General features: G+C 38.0%; 1 protein-coding gene across 2 annotated transcripts in view; it reads right to left on the bottom strand.

Moving 5' to 3' along the window:
• Positions 1–27,189, bottom strand: part of SORL1 (sortilin related receptor 1) — a 197,156-nt gene that overhangs the window by 65,246 nt on the left and 104,721 nt on the right. For both annotated transcript variants that reach the window (XM_031960174.1, XM_023499392.2), the window contains exons 17-21: positions 20,168–20,340; positions 18,920–19,051; positions 14,234–14,325; positions 12,982–13,228; positions 11,894–12,032 (exon numbers count right to left, since the gene is read on the bottom strand). In XM_031960174.1, coding sequence (XP_031816034.1) covers positions 11,894–12,032; positions 12,982–13,228; positions 14,234–14,325; positions 18,920–19,051; positions 20,168–20,340 — 783 coding nt within the window. The remainder of the gene's footprint in view (positions 1–11,893; positions 12,033–12,981; positions 13,229–14,233; positions 14,326–18,919; positions 19,052–20,167; positions 20,341–27,189) is intronic.

Below are 27,189 nucleotides of genomic sequence, written 5' to 3'. Positions count from 1 at the left end.
TAGCCAATGAAGGAATTTGTTTTGCTTGATAATGCATATTTGTTCCAATAGTTTCACTTTATTTTTCAGAAGGAGGAAAAATGAAATTTTTGTTCACTGAAAAATTAAATTTTAATTTTTTAAAAATTAAATTAAAATTACTTTCAGGTGAAAATTATTAATCTGTACTAGGCTCAATAGTCAATACTGTGATAGAAAACTAATATAATCTTGGGCTGCTCAGGACATGAGAGTTATTTTCTGAGAGCCAGCTGTTTTCAACAAGACCCTGATGATAAGCAGCAGGTCCATAGGAGGGAGAACAGAACCATAAAGGGCTTTCAAACTGTGCTGCCCTAGGAGTGTGAATCAGTCAGAAAGGGGGAGAGACGACAGGTTAGCTGTCTTTAAAGAATTGAAAAGCTGTATTGCAAAATAGGAAACAGAGGGTAAAATAAAGATAAGCAGATGGATGTTAGAGAAAGACAGATGTAGGCTTGATATAAGTGGAGACACTTTCTTAAAATCAAAACTACCCCCAAAAATACTGAATTACTTCAAGAGATTACAAGTTACTTGTCACTAGTGGTCTCTGAGTTCCAAATGACAACTTATTACAGATGAAGGAGCCTCTATTCGGGATTGGACTGTAAAATGAAAAGCTTTTTCATGAACAAAATTAATGCAACTAAGTTAAAAAAAGAAAATTATCAATTGGCATGGGATTTTGCATCAAATATCTCTGATAGCTCTATAAACTAAAAGCTCTGATAAACTCTATCATGCTGACACAGTGAAAAAAGCAGGTTAAAGTCTCACCTCTGACAGGTGCCCTGAGACATCAGCCGATTTGAACCTCAGTTTTCTTGTCTGAAAAAATGATTCTAACAATACCTATGCTAGCTACCTACCTCAAAAAGTTCCTGTGAGGATCAAAAATTGGCCACTGACATGACTACTCTAACCTCTGAGGTCCTTCTAGAACAAAGCTTATGAAAGGCAACAGCCAGATTCCATCCACAGTCTCTGCTCCCCCAACTCAGATGAAATTCATGATTTTTGGCTCCCTGCTTTCCTGAAAATTTAACACAAACAATCCCAGCACTGTATGAATGTCATTATTTCTGGTCTTACCCAAGGATGGTTGCTGAGGGAGTTTGCATAATATACATACACAAAATGATTCCTTTAAAAATTCCGAATTCCGGATAAAAATTATAAGATCAGTCACTTTCTCCTCCCACCTCTTCCTCACACACATACAACACCCATGGTAGTATAGCAAGTCTAAAACTTTTTGGTCTTAGCACCCACTCACCCTTTGCAGTAAGTCTAAAATTACTGAGGATACTTCCTCCCCTCAAGAGTTTTTGTTCATGTAGGCTGTATCTGTCAATATTTATCATATTAGAAATTAAAACATCTTGATGGTATTAGGGAATTAGTTTTGACACTGCAGGCTCTCCCTGAAAGAGTCTCCAGGCCACACCCACACACCCACAAAGGATCTGAGAACTGCTCCTTTCGTATAATCCAAGTTAGCTTTCTCCAGCAAAAAGAGGAAATCAACCCAATGTGAGAAATGCAGGCTTGCCTGTGCTATAACCAGAGTTTGTATTAATGCCTTTTACCAATTCCCTCAGCAACCTTTTCTTAAATCACACCAAAATAATGGCATTCAAGCAGTGCTGGAACTGTTCATATTAGGTCATCAAAAAAGTAGGGAGCTCAAAGACTTCCTCTGTAAAAGGGATATGTAAAAGCTTGCCTGTCAAATGCTTGTCAAACACAGCCTTCTGAACATTCACTTGTGAGAGAGATTTGTGGACAAGACAATCTCAGGATTCTCCTCCTCTTACTGGGAAGATCATGCTCTCCCATGTCAAAGGCAAACTCTGGGATTCAAGTTATGAATTAAGAAGCAGGGTCCAATCATATTCTTCCCTCTCCTTCCCCTTAAAGATCAATGGAAAGTTTTTGGTTTTGTTTTAACTTTTTTTTTCATAGCTTCCTATAATTACTGTACTTCTCTCAGGTTAACTCAGAGTACCTAGAGATATCTGAACAAAGAATTATCAAGCGCAAGTAGATCCCTGCAGATGCATGCCAGAGTTTTAGAATCAGAGAGGTGCAGAGGTGCAAAGTGCCATGGCCTCTCTGTGTCTGGAAAGTGGGCAGTTTGTTCCAGACACCAGAAGACCAGAAAGACATCCTCCCTACATTCTGACGTTGGGTCATCTGGGGGAATCTGCTCTTTGGCATCATCTGTGCTGGGCTGAAGCCAAACCTTAATAAATCCTGTAGTGGTGGGTAAAATGACTCAGAGTATTTCAAGCTTTCACTTTTTTTCTCTCTATCCTCCTGTTCCTAATGACTTCTGAGTCAGCAACTACTGCTTGGAAATGGTTGTCCTGTCTATTCCCCAAACCGAACTTGGCCTAGAATGATGGAATGTGTTCTGGTTTTAAAGGCACCTCAGAAATGACATTCCACAAGTTCCTTTGGTAAATTGAATCTTGCAATCCCCCATAAAAATGCTTTTCCTTATTTCTAACTCTACAACCCTTTTAGCACTATTCTATTAGTCCATTTCCTCTAATTCTGTTTTAAGGGAGATGGTGAACAGCTGGTCACCATACTCCATGTAATAAATAGATTTTCAGAGATTTCCCTTGTTCAGGAACCACTTAATGCTCTTACCCCCTGTGATGTTTAAAGAGAGCTTAATAAGATCATGAAACAGAGCCAGAGAGTATTTTCACCAGGCCTATTTGAGGCTTTCCCTCCTACACTTTGCTCTATCTCCTTCAATGTCCATCTGGGAAAGTATGCAACCTGTGTCTGCTATTGTCAAGTTAAAGCCAGAGTATGCAAAGTTAATCCCTTCTATGAGCATACAGATTCCAAATTTTTATAGTACATTTGATTTTAAAGAAAAAAATGAAGTTTCAAGGTAAATTTCTTATCATTCACTCTATATTCCACCTTCCCATATCTACAAATGGATCTAATTTCCTCCTTTAAAAAATCAAGTGGAACAAAGGGATAGGGATAAGAAATATTTTGCTGAGTTGAATATATTAAGTGCCTAATATGTGCAAAGCACTGTGCTAAAGTGTTGGAAATATAGAGATTGTATCTACCCTCAAGGAGCTTACATTCTAGTGGAGGGCACCATGAATGTTCAGAGAAGTAAAGAGATTACTTGATTAGTGAGCATATATTATACACTAACAAAGAATAAAATAAACAATCCTTGCCAACCAAAAGCTTACATTCTAATTTTATGCAAGTAAAGCCTCATTTGCTTCATCTTCAAATTACCCAATTATTAATTTCTCCCTCCCTCTGCCTTTTAAATCCCTGGCATCCTTTAAAAGTCAGCTGAAATGCCACTATCTGCAGAAGGCTTCTTATTGGCTACCAAATGCTAGGATCTTTCCTTCTAAAGTTACCTTTCACCTTATATATAAATATAAAATTTCCCCTTATTACCACTTTGGCTGCATCCCACAAATTTTGGTTTGTTGTCTCATTATTGTCATTTTCTTGAATGAAATTACTGTGTCTATGATTTGCTGTTTCACCCATTCATTTTTTAGGGTGAGATTATTTAGTTTCCGATTACTTTTTGGTCTATTTTCCCCTGGCCTTTTATTGAGAGTAATTTTTATTGCATCATGATCTGGAAAAATGCATTTACTATTTCTGCCTTTCTGTTTTTGATTTTGAGGTCTTTATGTCCTAATATATGGTCAATTTTTGTATAGGTTCCATAAACTGCCAAAAATAAAGTATACTCCTTTCTGTCTCCATTCAATTTTCTCCAAAGATCTATCATACTTAACTTTTCTAGTATTCTGTTTGCCTCTTTAATTTCTTTCTTATTTATTTTGTGGTTTGATTTATCTAGTTCTGAGAGAGCAAGGTTGAGATCTGCCATTATTATAGTTTTCCTGTCTATTTCTTCTTGCAACTATCGTAACTTCTCCTTTAGGAAGTTAGATGCTACACCACTTGCTGCATATATATTTAGTGTTGATATTGCTTCATTATCTATGCTACCCTTTAGCAAGATATAGTTTCCTTCCTTATCTCTTTTAATTATATCAATTTTTGCTTTTGCTTGATCTGAGATAAAGATGGCTCTCCCTGCTTTTTTTTTTTACTTCATCTGAAGCATAACAGATTCAGCTCCAGCCTTTTACTTTTACTCTGTATGTATCACTCTGCCAAAAGCTTACATTTTAACACAGAAGACAACATATACATATATACAAGATAGAACAGATGAAAGGTAACTTTAGAAGGAAAAGTCCCAGCATTTGGTAGTTAATAAAAACCCTTCTGCAGATAGTGGCATTTCAGCTGAGTTTTAAAGGATGCCAGGGATTTAAAAGGCAGAGGGAGGGAGAAATTAATAATTGGGTAATTTGAAGATGAAGCAAATACTAGCTTCTTTTACTAGCTTTTCATAAGCTCACTGTAGATGACTATAGAGGCAGCTGGGTGGTAGAGTAGACAGGTGTGGGACTTGGAATTGAGAAGACCTAAGTCAAAACCTGTTCCAAACTCGTTTTAGCTGTGTGACCCACTCAGCCTCAGTTTCCTCATCTGTAAAAAGGAGATAATAATAGCATCCACCTCACAAGATTGTTGGGAGGATCAAATGAATAAACATGTAAAATACCTTGCAAACTTTAAAATCGTATGTAAATGTTTACAATTATTTTATTATTGTTGCCATTCTTGTTATCAGGAATTAATCAGAAATGAGGTATCTGCCATACCTCAAAGAGATCACTGAGGTAACATTCACTGAGCCCCTGGGAGGGTACAGCCCTGGACTATGAGCACTAGCTCTTAATGCTGGTCTCTGCCGCCATTATGATGCCATGAAACTTTGTATGGCTCTCTATGGTCTTCAATGGTCTTTCAGTTACAAGATTAAATATGATCAATCAAGAGCATTCTGAACAAAGCAGTCTTTGAAGGTTCCTTTCAGGTCTGCTTGCCACAAGGTAATGTGCTTATAAGTAACTGAGCATATGTACATTGGAAAAGTATAACATGCTATGCCATTGTATGGCTCTGTTGCCCTAATCCTTTCAAGTTTTCCTTTACCCAAGCCCATCTTTGGAACACAAATCAAAGGGCAGATGCTCTTTCAAACCAAGAACTATATATTTTAATCTTTCAATCAAAGTGAATCCAACAGACCTAAAATGATATTTAATCTTGAGAAATGTGGGAAATTTTTAATAGTGATATGCTCTCTAGAACATCTAGAATACTCGTATTTCCCTCTTGAATCAATAATATGTTCAGGACAAAGGTCAAGGTAAGGGAGGGTGCAGCATAGTGCAAAGGGCACTGCACTGGGGAGTTGTGATATAATAGTATTTTTATATCACTTTGGTTTGTAAAGTGCTTTACACATATATTCTCTCATTTGCTTCTGACAGCATCCTCTGGGACACATACTATCATCATCCCTATTTACAGATGAACCAACTAAGGCAGGCAGCAGTCCGTGACTTCCTCAGGCTGACAGCTGGTGAGGATATAAGACCTCATGGAAGGCTTGGGCCTAAACCCCGGCGCTCCCAAGCTTCATGGCCTTGGTCGGGCCAATCCAGCTCTCAAGGCCTCCTTTTCCTAATTCATAAAAAGAAAAGTCCAGATCAGCTGAACTCTAAGGTTCCTTCCAGCTCCAACACTCAGCGGGGCTAGGAAAGGCAAGTGAGAAAGAGACTTTTCATAGAAAAGAGCCTAACGAGGCGTGAAGGGCATCCAGCTCTCCGGAGGTGTCCAGCCCTCCAGGAGCATCCGGCCTTCCCAGAGCGTCCAGCATGCTGGGTCTTCTGAGTGTCGGAGTTCCCAGGTGGGCGCCCGGAGAAGCGGCAGCCCTCTTTCTTCAATCCCTGGCTTAATGGCTTATGTTCGCACACAACACCCCCTCCCAGCAGTTTTGGGAAGCAGGTGGTGCACGTATTCCGGTCCCCGTTTTTCAGCTGTGGACACTCAGGCCAAAGAGGTTAAGTGACCTGCCCAAGGTCGCAGCGTTAGAGACAGCGTGACCTTAGACCTGTCACTTTAACTTCTCTGGGCCTTGCGAGGCAGGCGGAGGACGACTTTTTCGTGGCAGTGAAACAACTAAACCCAAAAGCTGATGGTCTGGGTAGGGGGAAACAGAAGTCTTCTCAATAGGTGTAGAGAGACTCATCTGGTGCACTTCTAGAAATGTGAGTGACAGCAATAAGCTGGTAAAAATTAAAGGTATAATAAAATTACTCCTGATGGCTTGGGAACTGAGGGCTTACACAGAAAACTAAGATCAACAAAGAAATCACTTAAACAGGATCTTTTCTAAAATAGGAAGTCATACAACAAGCACATAAAAATCACCTGCATTTCTATATAACAACAGTAAAATCCAGAAGGAAATAATACAAAAGAAAATCTCAATCAAAATAACTAGAAAATGCATAAAATATATAGAGCTCACTCAACATATATAAATTACATTACAAAACATCATTGAAAGAAATAAAGAATGGCTTAAATAACTGGAACAATATTCAATGCTTATGACTAATGCTCAATATAACAAAATTACAATGCCAACTAAATTAATTTACAGATTTGATATATTGTCAGTCAAATTACAAAGGCATGGAAACAAAATTTAACAACAAATTTCATTTGGAAGAACAAAAGGTTTAGACTCTCAAGGAAACTGATAATCAAATACAGGAAGGATGACAGAATAGCACTCCCAGATCTTCAATTACATGATAAAGCAGAATCATCAAAACTACTCAGTGTAGTTAACAAATTTTAAAAAGTAGATTAGTAGTATTAGAAAAATCAAAAACAAGTGAACTTACTGAATTCAATTAATTCAAGAATGTAAACTGCTTCCAGAAGAAGTCCCTATTTGACAAGAATTGCTATGAAAACTTGAAATAAAATTTGGAAGAAAATAGGCTTAGATCTACTTACATCACATATCACAATAAGTTCAAAATATAAGTATGATTAGTAAGTAAAAGTCACACCATTAAAAAAAAATTAGAAGGGAACCAAAACAATCACTTTTTGCACATATGTCTAGGGGAAGAATACTTAACCAAAGGATAGGATGATCACAAAAGATAAAATAAACTTCTTTAAATGTAATGTTTTACATGATTAATGTAAATGATTACATGATTAAAATCAACACAACTAGGGTAATTGGAAAATAAAAATCTTTTGCACCAAATATCTGATAAGAGATCAAAGATATATGAAAACTTATATAAAACCTAAGAAAGAGTCATTACCCAAATAAATAAGTGTTCAATGGATAGAAGTAAGAGTAGGGATTAACTTAGTGATTTCACTGGTATTAGTAACTCCTAAATAAGGAAATTCCTTCTACCAAATCAAGTCATCACCTTCTCTTCAACTTAGTTTTAAAAGGCTGTCTAAATCCCCTAAGAGGTCATGTGATTTTGTGTCAGACACAGGACCCAAATTCAGGTATTCCTGATTCTGATGTCAGTTTTCTATCTCTACCATACTACAGTACCTCTTATAAAAAAGTACTTCTCAAAAGAATTACAAACTATTAAAAAAAATGTGAAAGACTATTCCAAATTACTAATAATGAGAGATATATAAATCAAAACAACTCGGAAAATTCACCTTACATCCAGCAAACTGACAAAGACAACAAAAGATGAGAACAGTTAATGTTGAAAAGACTGTGGAAAAAGAGAGGATATACTAATGAGTGAATTAGACCAACCATTCTGGAAAGTAATTTGTAATATATTAAGAATGATGAGAAAATGTCCATACTCTCTGACCCAGAGATCTCACACATAGGCATATACTTCAAAGAAGACAAAGATAAAACAAAAGGCTTTACACGAAATAAATAATACACAAAAATATATTTGGCAGCATCTTTTAAAGAGTAGCCAAATACTAGAAACAAAATAGAATTCCATCAATTGGAGAATGGCTAAACAAATTGTGGTAGCATTAATATAATGGAATATTATTATAGCATAAGAAATGATTACGATGAACAGAAAAACATGAGAAAACTTATGTGTACAAACTGACCCAAACCAGGTAATCAGAACAAGAAAAATTACATACAAGTATACACTAAGGTAACTTTAAATAACAGAAGCAAAATAAAAACTTAAAACAAATAATTATGATCGTCAAGCTTAGCACCAAAGTACAGTTAAAAGAATGTATCTTTCTATCCTCTCTACAGAAGCAGAAGCCTAAAGATGTGGGGCACTATCTGGACAGTTGGGACTTGATTGTTCTACAGATTATTTTTGTTGAATTATTTTTAGTTCCTTTTTCCTTTTTCTTCTTTGTCTTAAGGGATTGTTCTATATGTGGGAATGTAGTAGAAAATAAAGATGATATAAGAATAAAATATTTAAATTTTTTCTTTAAAGAATTCATCAACTTGGGGTTGTAACTTGTGTAGAAGATCAGTAACCAACAACTCGGAGGATCAATGATGCTATATTTTTAGCATAAGAAAATTGTCCTTTTAGATAACATGAGTAAACAATAGCTAGTCACATGATTTTTAAGACTAGACTATTTTCTATTTGTTCATTAGTCAGTCTGCTTCTGAGGAGCATCCCAGGATATGTAACACTCAGTTAAGTTTAGGCAGCATTTTTAAGAATAAGATTATCCAAATGTCAGTCCAAGGAATTCAGTGGGTTGCATAAGGTATTTTGTAAATGAAGTAGGGTGTTAAAAGCTATTGTCAAAGCATTGCACTTTTTCTTTCTTATTTTTAAAAAATATTTTAGGTTTATGTGAACAATGTATGAACCCAGTCCTTCATTGCTTCTTCTTCATTCCTATTATGGAACATTTTTGCTCAATTTCTAAAAACTATATACCATGAAAACAAACTTTTCACTTCACCCCATTTCCATTATGTCAAAATGATATGGTTCTAGTAATTTAAAAAAAAAAGTCTTAATCCCTGCTCTAAAATAGGACCAATCTTTGGTGAAATTATAGAGCATGTTTGCAGATTCCCAAGCCTGGAAGAGGATCCTAAAGTCTTATACTATCTTATCTCACTCCATGATGGATTAGATGAGGTAACTAAAACCTAGAGATATGATGACTTGCCCAAAATATTATATTTCTGTAGCTCCCCAGGCTTTAACACACATTAAATCTTTGATAAGTCTCAGGGAGGTCACAAATGATTGTGGTAATAGGGGTTGCCCTTCTAAAATTTTAGGCTTTCAAATACTTTTGTTTTCATCCAACATAAATATTTTTTATGAATGGCTTCCTTGGAATCATCATGTAACTTTAATTTTAAAACTCACTTAATCCTTTATTTATGGGGTACCTATTATATATTCCTCATTTTTCTAAATACAAAAAAAAAATCAATCAATCAAAAAATCTAGAAAGCTTCTGTACTAGGACCTAGAGTGATTACAGAGAGGTACACAATCTGTTCCTTGGCCTTAATGAGCTGACAATCTATGTAGGAAGTTAAGACACATTAAGATAGCTAAAGGAAAAAGAGGGTAAAGAATACAGTCAAATAAGTGATAGAATTTTGTCACAGATTTAGAAGAAAGGGAGATCATTTTGGACTACCTAGGCTAAAGAAGGCTTCCCGGAGAAAATGAAATCTGAACTGAGTAAGGGTATGATTTCAATAGGAAGTGAGGCAATTGGACAGGATTCCAGGTGGAAATAAAGGTATGGGCTATCTGTCCCATCTACTCTGATGCCACATATGGTATGGATAATCTGATGAACTAATTAGAAGTCTTCAAGGTTACTGAAGTCAATCTAATTCTCTTGAACAATTCAAACATTTACTTAGCTACATGTGAAAGACACTGTATTTTTGGGAAATACAAAACCGCAAAATTATTCCCATTGAAAAGAAATTTCAATTTAAGAGAAAGAATAAGATATATTTAAAAACTAAGTCTGATTAAAAGTACAAAGTACAAGAAAGATTCTGAGGGGCAGAGAATTTATTTATATTTAGATAAATGCAGAAAGATTGTCTGCACAAAAGCCAGGGGAAGCACAAGGACCAGAACTACATAGCTAGCAACTGAGCTGCCATCTTCTAAAGCTAGCATCTAGTGGGAACAATTAAGGAGATAAAACAGCGGTGTCTACAGTGGAAAGCTTGCAAAAACTCAGCTGCCTATGGATGAATTTGGCCACTTGAAAGGAAGAATCAGACCCATATAAGCACCACAGGCTCAGGAAAGGAATTACTACAGTCTCTTCCATGCTCACTTTTTCGTAATTTTTTTTTTCTCAATGCACTGAACCACACCCTAAGGCAATCATGGCACCAAATGTCCTTGTTGTTCCTCCTCACAAGTTTTCTATGCTGTGAAACATATATAATTGGAACTTCCAGTAGAAGAGACCCAGTCCATCAGCAAAGATAATAATCCATAATGAGAAGACCACTGAGATATAATTCAGGCCATTCCTGAATCTGACTACTCTTTCACAGTAAAAAAAAAAAAATGCTGAAATCACAAATGAGATCAGGATATACCTAGAAATCTATTTTAGCCGGAAAAAAAGAGCTCATGAAGGAAAGTCAAATAAATAATAAGAATGAAAACGTAATATGTAGCAAAACAAATTGTGGTATATGATGGAATGTTATCATCCTAAAAGAAATGATGTTCATAAAGAATACAGATTCACAGAGAGACGTCTAAATTGATACAAAGTGCAGTAAGCACAAAAGAAAAATATCTGTAACAACTACAACAATGTAAATAGAAACAACAAGAAAAAATGAAAATTGAATATTGTGTGATTATAACAACTAATCTGAGAACAAAGAGGACATGTGGGAATGTACTTCTCACCCTTCTTTGCAGAGGTGGGGGGGTATGGAACACTATCATGTACTATCAGATATAATGATGATAATTAATTTTGCTGCACTTTTCTCTTTTTTTAAAAAATTCTTTGTGATAAGAAATGATGCAATGGGTGGAGGAGGGAAGACTAACATATGGGGAGTAAAGGTGATATAAAAACAAAAGATAGTAACATTTTTTTCAGTTTAAAAAAACACTTTGAGATCTGTAAAAACAGAAGTGGCATTTGGAGTCAAAGGGTCCAAGTGTGGATCCTAGTATGGTCACTAACTTCCTGAGTAACTTTAAGCATGTTACCTCTCAGTTTTCTCATCTATAAAATGAAGCTCCTTCAAGCTCTAACTCCAGAGTCCTATGACCTCTATGATCATCCCAGCTTTAAATCTTATGACTGAAGTATTAGAAGCCAAATTCAAATCTAGCAGTCATTCTGCAGTGTCACACTGGCTCAAGCTGTCACGATCACGGGCATCACCACTGGTACTCCCTAGAATTCATTACCATCCCAGAGACCCTAAGATTTTATAGGAATGAAAAGGAGCTGATCCCCACAAAAAGGCCTGAGGAATCTACTGTATGTGGTTCCTACCTCTCCCTAAAAAGGAATGCACAGGGCCAAAATGCAGCACCGAATAAGCCTGACAGCAAGTTGTGCCCAGCCCACCCTATGTCACTCCCCACTGGGAGAAGCCACATGCTGAGAGCTGGCCAGCTGCAGGCCTAGGCATTCCCCCACCAATCAGTAAAGGGTAGGAGGATGTAATTATCCACCCAACATCAGCCAGTCAAAGAGGCAAGATCATGCTGTCTTCAGCTGTTTGTACATCATTAAAAAAGAAATTAAGATGTCATTAGGGAGGAATTAAATAATGTGTATGTTGTTGTGACAACTGAAAATTCACAGTGGCATTTACTGCTCAGGTGAAAAAATTGCCCACCCTCTGAGGAAGCTTCTGAACAGGTGATGAAAAAAACCTCTGCCTTACCTTTGGTTTTTCCTCTATAGAAAATCTTCATGTCCATCAGGCCTGTGAGCTGGCTAACCAAAATTTCCATCTGGGACCCACTGTACTTGGAAGCTCGGAAAATGCTCAATTGTGACCAATCATCCCAGTAGATTTCATTCTAAAAAGGAAAGCGTGCTTCTTTAGCCAGGGTGCTGACTGGGCTCACTTCTCCTTTCTTTTTCCCTCTTCCTTCCTCCCAGGCAGACAGAGCCAAACGCCCTCCCCAGTTTATTGTGGATGTCTGATGACCTGCAGAAGAAAACTTATCTGCCCCTGGAGAGACTATTGGCTGTCACACTACCCCAAGCCCTTGGTGCAGTTAAGACAGAAGCAACTAAGCCTCCAGATGCAACTTCACATGTGTGGACAACATATCAGTGGCAACCTGTCTCCTTTTTTGTCCCCGGACTTCCACCCACCAAATGCTGCAAGGGAGAGGCAGCATGGGACAATGGGAAGAACAGTGAGCTTAAAGTCAGGAGAGACCCTAGTCCTTCCCCTAATCCAGACTAGCTGTGGAATCAGAGGCAGTTTTCAGTTTTCATTTCCTCATCTGTGAAATGTGAATGATAATAAAATCATAATATTTGCACTAGTGACCTCATGGTTTTCTCATTTTGTTTTTTGGTGAGAAAAGTATTTTTTAAATCGTAAGGTACTATAAAACAGGTCTTGTTTTAAGGAAAACAACTTTGTCCTCTAGAGACCTGCCAGTAACGTGTGTCAAACTGCCAGGTAGACCAGGCTATATTCTTAAGGAGATAGAACATGGAATGAGAAGACTGCAGAAAAACTGCTCAGTGGGGTAAGGGCTTAGAGGAGGGAAGTAGTTTCCTCATCCCTGTCTGCATAACCAATCTACTCAAGAGAGGGGTCAAATCCTGGAAAGGACCTGAATCAGCTGCCCCAAATTCAAACATGCTTCAAAGTATAGCAATTAGAGATCACTGACTTACATTGACCTGAACGGCAGATTCACAACTCCAACTAAGATACAAAGACCCCCAGCCCCCTTAACCTATGTAAAGTACTTGTCTGCCCAACAGTGGGAGACTCCATGTAAGCACCTTAAACACAGCAATTGCATAGGGGTGAGGGAGGCTGTCCAGGATGATGGAGCGCTGCTGGCCATTGAAGTTGATGCGTTCAATGCAGTCCAGATATGCATCTGTCCAATAGATCCAATCATCATCCACTGAGATGCCATTGGGCCACTTTACATCCTCAGAAACAATGCGATAAACAGAGGATCCATCCATGTTGGCCCGATAAATTCCTGGCTTCAGGTCACCCCAGTCAGTCCAAAACATCAACCTGGTTTCAAATCCATGAAAGGGAACATCTTTGTTAGAACCAAGAAAATGGGCTCTCAAAAACCTGATGCAAGAGATAACAAGTTTCTGAAGAACAAATCTGCCAGGTTTAGACAGCAAAAGTATTGGACCTAGGAACCAGGAATGTCTGAGTTCAAATCATTCTTCAGATATTTACTTTGCTGTATAAATTGCAGGCAAAACACAAAATAATATCTCTTGGGCTGAATTTCCTCATTTGTAGAATGGGGATAATAACACCCATCTGACTAGGTTGTTGTGAAGCTCAAATGAGATAATATATATAAAGCACTAAGCACACTTAAAGAGCTATATAAATGTTAGCTACTGTTACCTCCTGCTTGGTATTTGAAAGTAAAAATATCTACAATGCTATAGGAGTGGTATGATGGAGAGACTAATCCAAAATAATTTTCTTGGCTTTCAAATGAAGTGTGGTGTGTGTGTGTGTGTGTGTGTGTGTGTGTGTGTGCATGAGCTGTGCCTCAAAATCAGCCCCCTAATTATCTTTTCTTTAGGTTAAATGACTTTATTCTCTGAATACATTTCAGCTAGAAGAAATGGCAAAAAGCTTGGATGTAGTAGGTGGGGAAAAATTTTACTAATATTTAAATTTTTCTGTAGTATGTTACATATATTGCTGTATGCTGGATGAAAGGCCTAGGAGTAAATCCTGCCTGAGACATTTCTGAACTGGGTGACTGAGCACACAGCCGCTCCTGTTTAATTGGTTTTATTTCCTCATCTGTAAAATGAAGGGACTAGACCTCTAAGGTCTCTTCTTGTCCTAAATCTATAACCCTTTGAATTATGTCATTTTCTATTATTCCAAACGATTCCAGTTTGCAAATCATCTCTAGCCACAAAGCTAACAGATGGGCAAAATATTAAGCTTATTTTGGAAATTTTTCAAAATGGATGCATCTTCTGAAGATCACTCAAAGGGACCATGCAATATCTTTTACCATCAGAACTGAACACTTACCCTTCTTTGGGAATAAGGGCCAAAGCCCTTGGCCGATCAAGCAAAGAGGAATTGACAATAGTAAGTCGAAAGTCTCCGTCCGAATTGGCCACCTAAGTGAAAGACAGGTAATCTTTGGATGGATGCATTTCACAAAGGACTAAGATTTTTGCAGTAATTTCTCCTCTTATTAAAAATAATAACATTTCTTAGAAACAAAGTGAAAATGTGGTAATTGAGACCAAAGAATGGAGACTAAGATAGGAAGAGAGGGCAAGAGGTGATAGATTGGTAAAGAATTCAGGGGTGGACAGAATAAAGATCAGAATGAGCATGAAGGACGTGGATAAGAATTGTAAGGCAGAGGAAAAGACAGTGCTAAATGATGATGATCAAATAAAGGAATTTCACAGTTTTACAAACACAGAAATCAACACTTGTTGGTGATGGCAAGATCATAGGATGAGAAGAAATGAAGGTCATGGCAACCGAGTAGCCTGAGAAACTGGAAAGTCAAGGTTCTTGAGAAAGCATCATTACATAGATGAAACTCCCTAGATAGTGCAACAGATAGAATGCTAGGCCTGGGGTTAGAAAAACTTGAGTTGAATTCTGCCTCAGACACTTACCAGCTGCTTAAACCTGGGCAAGCTTCAGTTTTCTCATTTGTAAAATGGGGATAATAATAGCACCTACTTTATTGAATTGTTGTGTGTGTGTGTATCAGTTACTGTTCTGTTTTGGGTCATATCAATCTCGGCAGTTCCAGTACCCAGCACCTTGGAGACACACACAGAATCCCAGAAAAAAAGGGGATGAAAGAGGTCACTGAATCCCTATATACCGGAATAAGAATCCTCTCTACAAAACCATAAGAAGTGGTTATCTAAGACTCTTCTTAAAGTCCCCCTGGAGAGTTCCCCCACAGAAGCAAGCCAGACCCCTTATGGATAGCTTAAAATGAATTACAATTTTTTTCTTATACTAAAATCTGCTCTTAGACAGTCTTCAGAGATCATTCCCAGTTTTGTTCTCTGGGGCCCAGCAGAACAAGCTTAAATTCTCTCCTATGGGATAGATTTACAAGAACTGTACTTAGAAAGATAAGTCGTTTTGATCACCTGACCTAGACTTCTCTTTCTTGCAGGCTAAATGTATTTATTGCTTCAGCATATCCATATCTAATTCCATCACCATGAAGATCTCAAATGCAGTCTAACAAGACTATATATCATCAGTGAGACTATCACCCCCTTGCTCTGACACTACAGTCCAAAATTACAATAATTTTTGATGAGTCATAGGACATCCACTCTCCCTTCCTATTTGTGGTCTTTTTCCCATGAATGCAAATCACTTGAGAAGTTTCTTCTTGTTTGTTTTTGCCACTGTCAGGACTTTGCCTGGCCCATAAGTGCTTACTAAATGCCTTGACTAGACTTGAACTTCCAGTTGCCTAAGACAGCAATATCTTTTTCTACAAGAATTTTTCTCTAGCCTCACTTTCTCCATATAATAATAAAGCTTTTACTAAAACTCAAATGTATGACTTTATGCTTATCTATGTTAAATTGAATCTTGGGTGTTACATCTCCTTCCAACCTTTGTGTCATTTGCAAATGTCATATGTACACCAGAATATCCCTTCACCATGCTCATTCCCACTGTCACATTTCTCTCGGTGTCCTCCATTTTGGAGATAGGACCAGGACAGCTATGCTTTATTCAAATCATTGTTAAAAATGTGAAAAAGAATAGGTCCTATAATGGGACCTATTTCTAACAGAATATACTGGGATATTCTGTTAGGAAAATTACTGCAAATTGTCATCAAAGATGTTTTGGATTTTGTCATTTTAATTAAATTAGATAAACTACCTAACTATAATATCATCTATCTCCTTTCTCTCCATCTTGTTCCCAAGTACATCATGGGTCATTTTCAAACACCTATCTGAAATCTGGGTAAACCATTCCTGATCTATCAATCTAACAACACTGTCAAAAAAGGAGATGAGATTTGTCTGGCACAATTCACTCCTGATGAAGCCAGGCTGGTTGTTGTGATCACCACCACTCATAACCTATCCCAATAATAATATATTCTAGATCTTCTCTAGGAACAAAATTTAAGCTCACTAACTTATGGTCCTCCTGACTTCAAGTCCAGGGCTCTATCCACTTAACTAGCTAGAGGTCCCAATTAAATTTTTTTTAAATCAGTAAAATAGTGACTCTTCTCCAGTCCCACAGCAATACCGCTCCTCTACGTGAGATCTTTTTAACAGAAGCTTGGCCCCCACATCAGTTGATTTTATCAGTATTCTTGTTTGCTGAACTGAATTGAACCAATTAAGACTGTGTAAGACTTCTAGCATCAACAACAAATTTAAGAATGCACTTTTTTATCTGTATCTATTCTGAATCTTAGTCTTATGTTTTTCTACTATTCTTTCTCAGTTTTGTCAATGTCCTTTCCTTCACAGCCCTCCTCATTGATCTGCTTTGGGCTAGGAAGCCAGATAACACAGATGTATTATAATTTAATATTAAATAAAAATAAATGAGTTGTGGCCTGAGGGGCTCTCCTTTGTGCTAAGTTTCTGGATTTTACAGTTTTATTTTGTGAATTCAATTTTAGCTAGCCTTTTGTGCTTGGTTCTTGGTTCTTAATGTTCTGAATTGGTGGTAGGATTAGATAGAGGAATTCTTGATACATGAAGTTTCATTGCATGATTACTTTTTAATTATATTCATTAAAACTGTCTGCTTTGTGCATTTTCCACAAGTTTTTTTTTTCTCATTTATCTTCTCTAGGGCACCTGGTACTGTCTTAGGCTGCTACTGCATAAAGACAAATTAACTAATGTATGGTTAAAGGTATGAACATGAGTTCAGATTATCATTAGATCTTTTCACTTCAACTCCATTCAACAGACATTAAGCTCCTCCTAAATGTTAAACATTGGGTTAGGTGCTAAGAGGACACAAAGGTACATTATAATATAGTTCCTGCCTTCTATATTTTTGGTTTTTCTGGTACTGGATCTCTGATTCCACTGGTACAGAGAACTAAATTCCTAGATATGGAAATTCTATTTATCATTCTTTGTCCTGCAAATCATACTTTTAGGGAGTTTCTGGGAGCACTTTTCCTGGGCTATTTCCCCAATCTTCATCTTTTTTGACCTCTTTGTTGCCTCAAATATTGCCAATCACCCTCTTCTTTCTAGGTTTTCCTAACAACATTCTCTCTGGGTTCTCCTTTTTTTGGTCTGGTCTGACTGACCCCTTTTGATGCCCTTTGCTGGATCATCAATGATGTCACACCCATGAACCATGAGTATCCTACAAGGTTGTGTCTCAGATTCTCTTCTTTTTTCCCAATACACTATTTCATTTGGTGATTTCATCAGCTCCCATGGATTCAACTAGCATTAATATGAAGATAATTCTTAGATTTATTTGAATAGTCCTAACCTCATTCCTGATTTCCAATCTGAAATTTCTAACCACCTATTAAACATCATGACCTAAGGAGAAGGGAGAGAGGAAGGGATTGGGCATTGGTAAGTACCTACCATATGCCACTTCATAAAAATTATTTCATTTGATCCTCATAACTACCCTGGGAAGAGGGAGGGAGGGAGGAAGGGAGGAAAGGAGGGAGGGAAGAAGGGAGAAAGGGAGAAAGGGAGAAAGGGAGGGAGGGAGGGAGAGAGAAAGGGAGAAAGGGAGGGAGGGAGGGAGAGAGGAAGGGAGGAAGGGAGGAAGGGAGGGAGAGAGGAGGGAGGAAGGGAGGAAGGGAGAGAGGAAGGGAGAAAGGGAGGAAGGAAAGGAGGGAGGAAGGGAGAAAGGGAGGGAGGGAGGGAGAGAGGGAAGGAGAAAAGGAGGGAGGGAGGGAGGAAGGAACTGAAGCAAATGGCAGCCATTAAATGACCTGCCCAGGATTACACAGTTAGGAAGCATCTAAGAAGGAACTTGAACTCAGGTCTTGCTGATTCCAGGTCTAGAACTCTATCACTGAGTCGCTTGGCTGACTTGAAAATTATCTTATAGACATCTTAAGCTCAGCATATCCATTAGTAAATTCATTATCTTTCCCCCAAAACCTCCCCCTCCTCCTAACTGCCTAATTTGGAAGGTCAGGGTGCCATCTTGTACCAGGCTTCTTGAAGAAAGCAGTACTTTAGCTGAGGCTTGATGAAAGCCAGGGGCAGAAATGAGGATAGAGAGAGACCCACCCAGGGGAGAAAACACAGAATCAGGAGATGGACTGTCATATTTAATGAACAGCAAGGACGCTGCTGCACTAGACTGAAGAGTACAGGTTTAACAAGGGACAAGACATAAGGAGACTAGAAAAATATGAAAGAAGCAAAATTATGGAGAAAGATCAAAGTTTAAATTTTGTCTCAGACATTACTAGCTGTGTGACCCTGGGCAAGCCAGCCCCTGTTTGTCTTCATTTTCACATCTGTAAAATGGGAATAAGTGTCACCAACCTGAGAGGTTATTGTGAGAATGAAATGAGATAATATTTGTGAAGCCTTTCACACACACACTATTATCTCCCCCCAAAGACCAGCAACATATGCTCTTTTCATGATGGTGTTTGTTGAACACCATGCTATCACTATGCTCTGAATCATGCATAATTCAAAGTAGACTCTTTCTAATGCCAAATAAAAGCAGGGACAAACATACCTCGATTTTTTTCAGCCCAGCATCCACCCAGTAAAGCAGCTGGCTAAGAGGTTCAAAAGCCAAAGCTTCCACTGTTTCTAGGCCTGAGTTGATGATCACTTCTTGCCCAGAGCTCCCATTCAGACAAAGACGCTAAAGAGGGGGAAAAAACAAATTGTCACATGTTTATATTTCAAGAAGAATAGTAATCACATATAAAAATTACTTGGTTAGCTGAAATTTAATCCCTTTGAGTGACATTTTAGCCCCAAAATTGCCTTAAATTTTGATGGAAATCTAAAAAAAAAAAAAAATACAACACATACTTCCCTGCCTTCTTACAACAAGTAAAATAAAAGAAAGAAATGAGCTTCTTTCTGATTACTCAAGCACAAACCACCAACTAATAAGTTTTAGAGAGGTTATAATCTATTTTGGGGAGGAGAAGGTTCCACACTGATGAAGTCACAGGTGTCTGAAAGACTGGAGACTCCAAGTCACCACCTTCAGCATCATTTATACAGTACTTGCCCTCAGGTTCTTTTGAAGCAAGCAAGATGGCTGACTTGTTACTCAAATCTATGCTATAAAAAGTTCTTGGGTTTGCTCTTTATTTATTTGTTTGTTTACTTTTCTGTTGCCTTCCTTATTATAACTTCACCACTTCTTGCTCTTCTTTATACACTTCTTCCTAGTTGTAGTTTCCTGAAATGTTGCTGCCAATATACTTTATTCTGGATAACCAGATAACTAAACTTACTAGAACTATGTAGTTCTCTCAAGTAAGAATAAGTAGGTTCTGGGTGAGAAGCTATCATTACTTAAATGTATACGAGCTTTGGAATATCAACATTTCTTTAGATAGTTCTGAGGCTTTTGTGTGTTTCTTTGCTGTGTTTTGGGCTGTGCCCCAACAGTTGGTATTCTAGACTAGAGTACGAAAGGCAAGGACAAATAGAGAGTAAACATGTGTATTCCGCACTTTATGTTCCCACAGTAATGAAGTATGGCCCTCCCCCCTCCCCAGGACTGAGGAAGGTACATGAGGAACTTCTCCACAGATAAAGCCACAAGACAGATTTTCACCTTTATGTATTAACACTGGGAATCATGCTCTATCAGACTGCGATGACCCCATGGAGTGTTCTCCTTCCAAATCGTGGAAACTCTGACCACTTCTCAGCATGTTACAATAAGTCTCATCAGATGTGGAAGTTAAAAGGCAATCTGTGGTAGCTTAAGCTCTCCAGTCACTACCAATCAGCTCACCTGGATGATGTCCAAGGCCAAGTCAGACCAGTACAAGCAGTTGTGCTCATAGTCAAAGTCCAAAGCCACAGCTGCCCGCAGCCCTGTGACAGGCAACTGCTCGATGGCCCCGGAAGACAGGTCATAGCGGTAGATAGATTTCCTCATGGCATACAGGATGAACTCGTTCTCCTCTGTGCAAAGAGACAAACATACCAGGACACCTCAGTCTGCAGAGCTGGGGATGGGAAGGGAGGGAGCACCAGCACACCCGAGTCCTCCCAGCTGGGGATGGGAAGGGAGGGAGCACCAGCACACCCGAGTCCTCCCAGCTGGGGATGGGAAGGGAGGGAGCACCAGCACACCCGAGTCCTCCCAGCTGGGGATGGGAAGGGAGGGAATGGGGAAGAGGGTGTCAGAATTCTGTGGAACTAAAAAAGCTCCCATCTACATGTCATTTTAAGATCATCATGTCTTATTATTTACTTGTTCCTTACAACTACCCTATGAGGTAGGTGCTATTTTCCTCCTTAAAAGGTGAGGATATTAAAGTGCAGAGAGATCATGATTTGCCCAAGATCACAAGCAACAAAGTATGTGAAGAGGGGATCTAAACACAGGCCTTCCTGACTTTAAGTGCAGGCCATGCCTCCAGAGGATCACAGGTCCTCAGACTGGAGGCAACCACCGAGACCAGCCTACTGCAGCTCCCTTATTTTGCAGATGGTGAAGGGGAGGCCTAGTACCACTATTATCTTGGGAAAGTCCCTTCACCCCTTAGGCCTCGTTTTCTCATCTGCAAAATGGGAATACATCACAGCACTCGCCCGGCCTGTTCCATGGCAGATATAATCAAAGGAGGAAACAAGAAAGTATTTACTGAGGCACCTACTGTGTGTCAGACATCATGCAAGACTCTTGAGACCAAAAAAAAAAAAAAAAAAACAGCAGTACCTGCCTTCACGGAGCTTATTATACTCTCTGGAAAGCCATTTTTTAATAGAGAGAAGCAGCTAAAGGCACAGTAGATAGGAGTGCTAGGCTTGAAGTCAGGAAGTCCTGAGTTCGAATCCGACCTCAGACACTCACTAGGTGAGCAATCCTGGGTAAGTCACTTATGCCTTTTGCCTCAGTTCCCTCAATGTAAAAGAGGGAGAATAACAGTATGTACTTCACAGAGTTATTCCTGAGTCAGGATTTGTAAAGTTCTAGCATGGTGCCTCACAGATAGTAGGTGCTATTAAAAAAAGCATATTCCCCTAAAAAAACAACTATAAAATGTTTAGTGAAATGAACTTTCAGTACTAATAGTAGCACTGAAAAGTCCCTTTCAGCTTTCATGTTCTACTAATCATCATCAAACAAGGAAATGCATCCTCTCTCCACTCCCACCACACAGCTATGTATCAGAGCCCGCTGCTGTTCTTGCCTTTCCCCTCTGTGGTCTTTAGGACTTTAAACTTTTCAGCCTTAAAGTGATAGCAAGAAGAGTCTCAGGACATAACGCAGGGGTCCTCAAACTTTTTAAATAAGGGGCCAGTTCACTGTCCCTCAGACTGTTGGAGGACCGGACTATAGTAAAAACAAAAACTTTGTTTTGTGGGCCTTTAAATAAAGAAACTTCATAGCCCTGTGTGAGGGGGATAAACGTCCTCAGCTGCTGCATCTGGCCTGCGGGCTGTAGTTTGAGGACCCCTGCATAAGAGGTTCCATTTCTGCTTTCCCCTGAAGACTTGAGAAGCCCAGAATCATCACCAATGATCACTGAAGCAGCTAAGTTGAGAGGCTTTGAGAGAAACCTGCACATATTAACCAACAGCACTAATAACTCTGCCTGAAAGAAAAGATGCCCCAGGAATTTTTATACATACACACGCACATAAGCACACATAATAACACGTATGTTTTAAATAAAACTCTAGACTTCTATTTAAGAATGCATGAAATTCTAATGTAAAATTTTAGTTTATATTTATACATATGTGTGAATTGCATATATGTATATATGAACATGTATATGTGTTTGTGTAGATATCTACATAACATGCATATGCATGTGTGTATATTTACACATACCTGTATACACAGGTATAAGTGCAGAGATATATAGATGGATATACAAATATTTCTATCTAAATATTAGTATTTCAATATAAATGGTTTCTTTGCATTCTACTCCCACCTATTTTATTTTAGACATCATGTAAAAACATTATTCTGAGAAGGGTTCCATGTTCTGCCAAAGATGATACCACAAGGGTTAAGTATTCCTTCCCTAAAAAGGTAAAAATTCAATGACATGGGGGATTTTCAAGCATTCATGATGAAAAAACAAGAGCTGAACAGAAAATCTGATTTTCAAATACAAGACTCAGGAGAAACATAAGAAGGTAATCAGGAAAGTGATATCATAAGGGACTTAATAAGATTTATCTGTTTACATTCCTACATGATAGGGTGATACTTGTAACTCATTAGAATGTTTTCATTATTATGGCAGTTAAAAGAAATATATATAGAGACACAGGGCACAGGTGTGAGCTGACTATGAAGGGATAATATTTTTTAAAAATGAAATTAAGGAATGAGAGAAATGTAATGGAGAAAGAGAAAGGGGAAAGTAGAATGGTGTAAATTACCTGCCATAAAAAAAGGCAAGAAAAAGCTTTTACCCTGGAGGAGGAAAAGGGGAGGAGAGAGGCAATGAATGAACCTTACTCTCATCAGCATTGGCTCAAAGAGAGTAATACATATACCCAGTATGGAAATCTATCTTACTCTGCAGGAAAGGAAGAGAAGGAATGGGATATGGGAAGAAGGGAGAGTGATAAAAGACAGGGCATATTGGGGGAGAGAGTAGTCAGTAACAAATAATTTTTAAGGGAAGACAGGATGAAAGGAAAGAGGATGGAATAAGTGGGGGGGGGGGAATTCAGTTAGCAATAATAATTGTAAAAAGAATTTTGAAGAAAGTTTCTCTGATAAGGCCTGATTTCTCAAACATTGAGGAAACTGAGTCAAATTTATAAAAAAAAAATAAGAATCATGTCCCAACTGATAAATAATAAAAAGATATGATCTATGCCCAAAAGGCTATAAATTCATACATATCCTTTGACCTAACAATACTACTACTAAGCATGAATCCCAAAAGAGATTAAAAAAAGAAAAAGAACCTATATGTACAAAAATATTTATGGCAGCTCACTTCTTAAGGCAAAAAATTGTAAATTGGGGAGATGCTAATTAATTGGGGAATGGCTGAATAAATTGTGCTATGTGCTTATGACAGAATGTTATTATTGTTCTATGGGAAATGATAAGCAGGATGCTCTTTAAGAAAAAATTTGAAAAGTCCTCCATGAATTCAAGCACAGTGAAATGTATACAAAGTAATGGCAATGATATAGGATGATCAGCTGTGAATCACTTTGCTAATCTTGGCAGTACAATGATCCATGAATGCACTTAAGAATTTATGATGAAAAGTCTGATCCATACCCAGAGAAGAAACTGATTGTGGTGTCTAAATACAGATTGAAGCATAATCTCTCTCTCTCTCTCAATCTCTCTCTTTCTCTCTATTTTTCTTGAGGTTATTTTTGTTCTACAGTAGGAGATCTATGTTTTCTTTTAGAACATGACTTATGTTATGCATTAATTTCACATGTGGTTTCTTAATGGGGACTAAGGGTGGGGATAAGGAAAAGAATCTGAAACTCAAAAGTTTTAAAAGCAAGTGTAAAAATTGTTTTAAATGTGACTGGGGGAAAAACAAATAAATAAATAAATTTTAAAAGAAAAAAGAGGAATCCCTTCCCTAGATAGACACACAGAAAGGCAGAAGGCTGAGAAACTTAAGTCCCTATATCTGTGCTGCTTTGCTAACAGACCAGAGCAGAAAAAGATTTCAGAGACCCCCTAATCCAGAGGTTCTTCATTTTCTTTTGTGTCATGGACCCCCATGACATTCCAGTGAAACTTATAGACTCTTAAGAATAATACTTTTAAAATACAAAGAATTACAAAGAAAAGCAAATCTCCTGAAATAGTTATCAAATGACTTGGAAAAAAATTAATGGATTGCCTGTAATCTATTCTTTTTTTCCTTTTGCTGAGGCAATTGGGGTTAAGTGGCTTACACAGGGTCACACAGCTCAGAAGTGTTAAGTGTCTGAGGCCAAATTTTAACTCGGGTCCTCCTGACTTCAAGGCTGGTGCTCTATCCACTGCACCATCTATTCTCTTAGAACTCCAATTTAAGAACCCCTGATATCTTGCTCCTTATTTTTATGATGAGGAAACAGCACCCAAGTGGGGTAAGACTTGTCTAAGGTCATTTAGTGGTGACAGAGAAGGAATCTGCCCTTTCCATTGTGCACAGCCTCTGACCCTTCTCTTCCCTTGTGCACTGAGATGCTCACCCTTGCAGAATGAGGAAGCTTGTCATAATACCCCAGCGCTGTTTAGCAAGGTTTCTCTTCTTAAATACCCTAGTACAATGGAGCTTTGATATGGATAGAATGGCCAACTTACTGCTCACATGAGAGCTTCAGCTGGTTCTCATCTTGCCTTTGGGAACTAACTATATGGCCAACACCCCATGCCCCAGTATTAACGTGAACTATCTGAACTCTTTTCAACACCAGATTAATAATGATCAAAATGAGACATGAATTCTCAACCTGTAAGTCTTCTATAATTGAGTAAGTACTAATGTGAAAGGGAATAATCTGGAAAAAAAATTCAGCTTCTAGTATACTACAGAAAATTTTGGCATATATTTGCCGAGTGACACCTGTAACAATCACTTGCTTCAGGGCTATGTTTGGATAAGGCTCCTCTTGCTGCAGTGTGGACAATTCACACAAAAGCAAATCCTATGTGTAAAAGCAATGTAATATCTCTCAAAGAAATCAAAGAAAGAACGAAAAGATTCAGGTACAAAAATATTTATAGCAGCAATTTTTGCAGTAATAAAAACAACAGACACTAAGGTATGCTCTCCTATTAGAGAATGGCTACATATGAATATAATGGAATATGAATGTGCTGTAAGAAATGACAAAATGGACAAGTTCAGCAAAAAACTGAGAAGACTTGTGCAATATGATGAGCACAGAACCAGAGTGAGCAGAACCAGAACAATTTATACAATGATAACATTTTAAAGAAAAACAACTATGAAAGGCTTAAAACACTGATTAATGCAAGATAAAACACAATTCTAGAGGATCAAAGTAAAGGTTTCTTTGCAGAAAAGTTATGACTTAAAGGCAAAATGATTCAAAAATGTTTGGACGTGGCTAATGTGGAAGTTTGTTTTGCTTGACTATGCATAACTGTTATGAGTTTTCTTTGTTGTTGTTATTTTTGCGCAATTGTTATAAGGAAAGAAAGTGGAAGGGAAAAAATAACTGCTTGTTAAAATTGCTTTAAAAAAATGTGTTGAGATGATAGATACTAGCTCTGGAAACAATCTAGGCTCCAGTTCATCTTTTTTTTATTTCTCTTTATTTAAAACCTTTTTGATTTTTAACCAGATCTTCCTGTTGGAAGTCTCAGTTTCAGTCTCTCCTAAGGATGAAAGAGAACCAGCAAGAAGGCAAAGGAACATAAAAACTATGGCTATCCTAATGGTCAGGGGCTAGCTTCACAATAAAGTTATAATCAAAGCATTCAGGATGAATTCATCCTCCTCAGTGAGATCCATATTCTTACCACATAAATAGACGCAAATTTCATTTTGCTGGTTTGCTTCTGATAACCTAATGTCTTTAAATTGCTTAAGTCCAGGATTGTTTGCCTCTGTGATGAAGCAGAGTGGGAACCTGCAGGTGCTGTGAGAAATTGCAAAATGGAACAGAACAATGATGCCCAGTTCTTGACCGTCCAAAGCCGGTACAAAGCCACACATCATGTCTGATCGCACACATTTCCTCTGACAGCAATCATAAAAAGAGATAGAATATTTACAAACCCATCAAGACATCTAATATGTCTCATCTTTGCAAAGAGGCAGTTATTTTCCATCAACTCCAAGAAGTCACATTTCTCTTTAATGTTACAACTTTGTCTGCTAGACTAGGGTGTCTTTTACATTTAAAAGATGGTCTTGGTCACAAGGGAAACTAACAGTTCTATTTCTCTTCCTGTCTTCTATGCAAAGGTTCTTAGCCTAAGGTTAAATAAACATAACTATTTTAATGGAACTGGTTTCCTTAATAATCTTATGTATTTTATTTTGTACATTGAAAATGTTATTCTAAGAAGGGGTCCTACAAGGCATCACTAGAATGACAAAGTTATCCATGACATATAAAAAAAATAAGAACTGTTGGATCCTGCTGAATAGAAAGAAGGGTTCCTGGCCCTTGTTATAAATGGACTGAGCTTCTTTTTTCCAAATGAATTACTTTCAGATATAGTTTCTGCTAAAATATATATTCCAGCTCCTTAAGAAAAATATTAAACCCTACTAACCAAAGCTGTCATTAATAATAGCTCTTATGGATGAGGCAAGGGGGGAAGAGGGTAAGGAGAACATGTATCATCTGCTCATTTTTTGGAGTCTGCTGAAAATGTATTCTTTAAAAGTCTCCAGTGTGACTGCAATGTTAATTATGCTGCTAATGATGGAAGATGAAATTAAAGTACCAGTGAGCTTCACATGAACAACATCCACGCATGTTGGCAACCAGCAGGCTGATGGGATGCCATCACTATCCTCTGCAGGGTCAGGCTGCCTTTGTGATTTATTTGGCCCCTGTCACTGTTCCATGAGAAAGCATCATTCCCTAATGGAAAGCAGCATTAAGCATTCTCTTTCATCCAGAGGAGAGTGGAGAAGGGAAAATAGTGCCTTGAGAAATCAAAGAAAAGTCAACAAATGAATGAGGCTGAGAAGCCGGGACAAGATGAATTCTGTTTTTAAAGTTGTCATAACTTCACATCTATGCTGCACAGGCCTCAATAAGCAGTATCTCGAAATCAACTTGGAGCATGCTTCAGGGCATCCTCCGCTTTGTAACAGGCTGCCTTTC

This window comes from Sarcophilus harrisii, chromosome 3, assembly GCF_902635505.1.
Source record: "Sarcophilus harrisii chromosome 3, mSarHar1.11, whole genome shotgun sequence".
NCBI lineage: Eukaryota > Metazoa > Chordata > Mammalia > Dasyuromorphia > Dasyuridae > Sarcophilus > Sarcophilus harrisii.
Note: the sequence above shows the minus strand (reverse complement) of the source record. Positions and strands in the feature narration are given on the sequence as shown.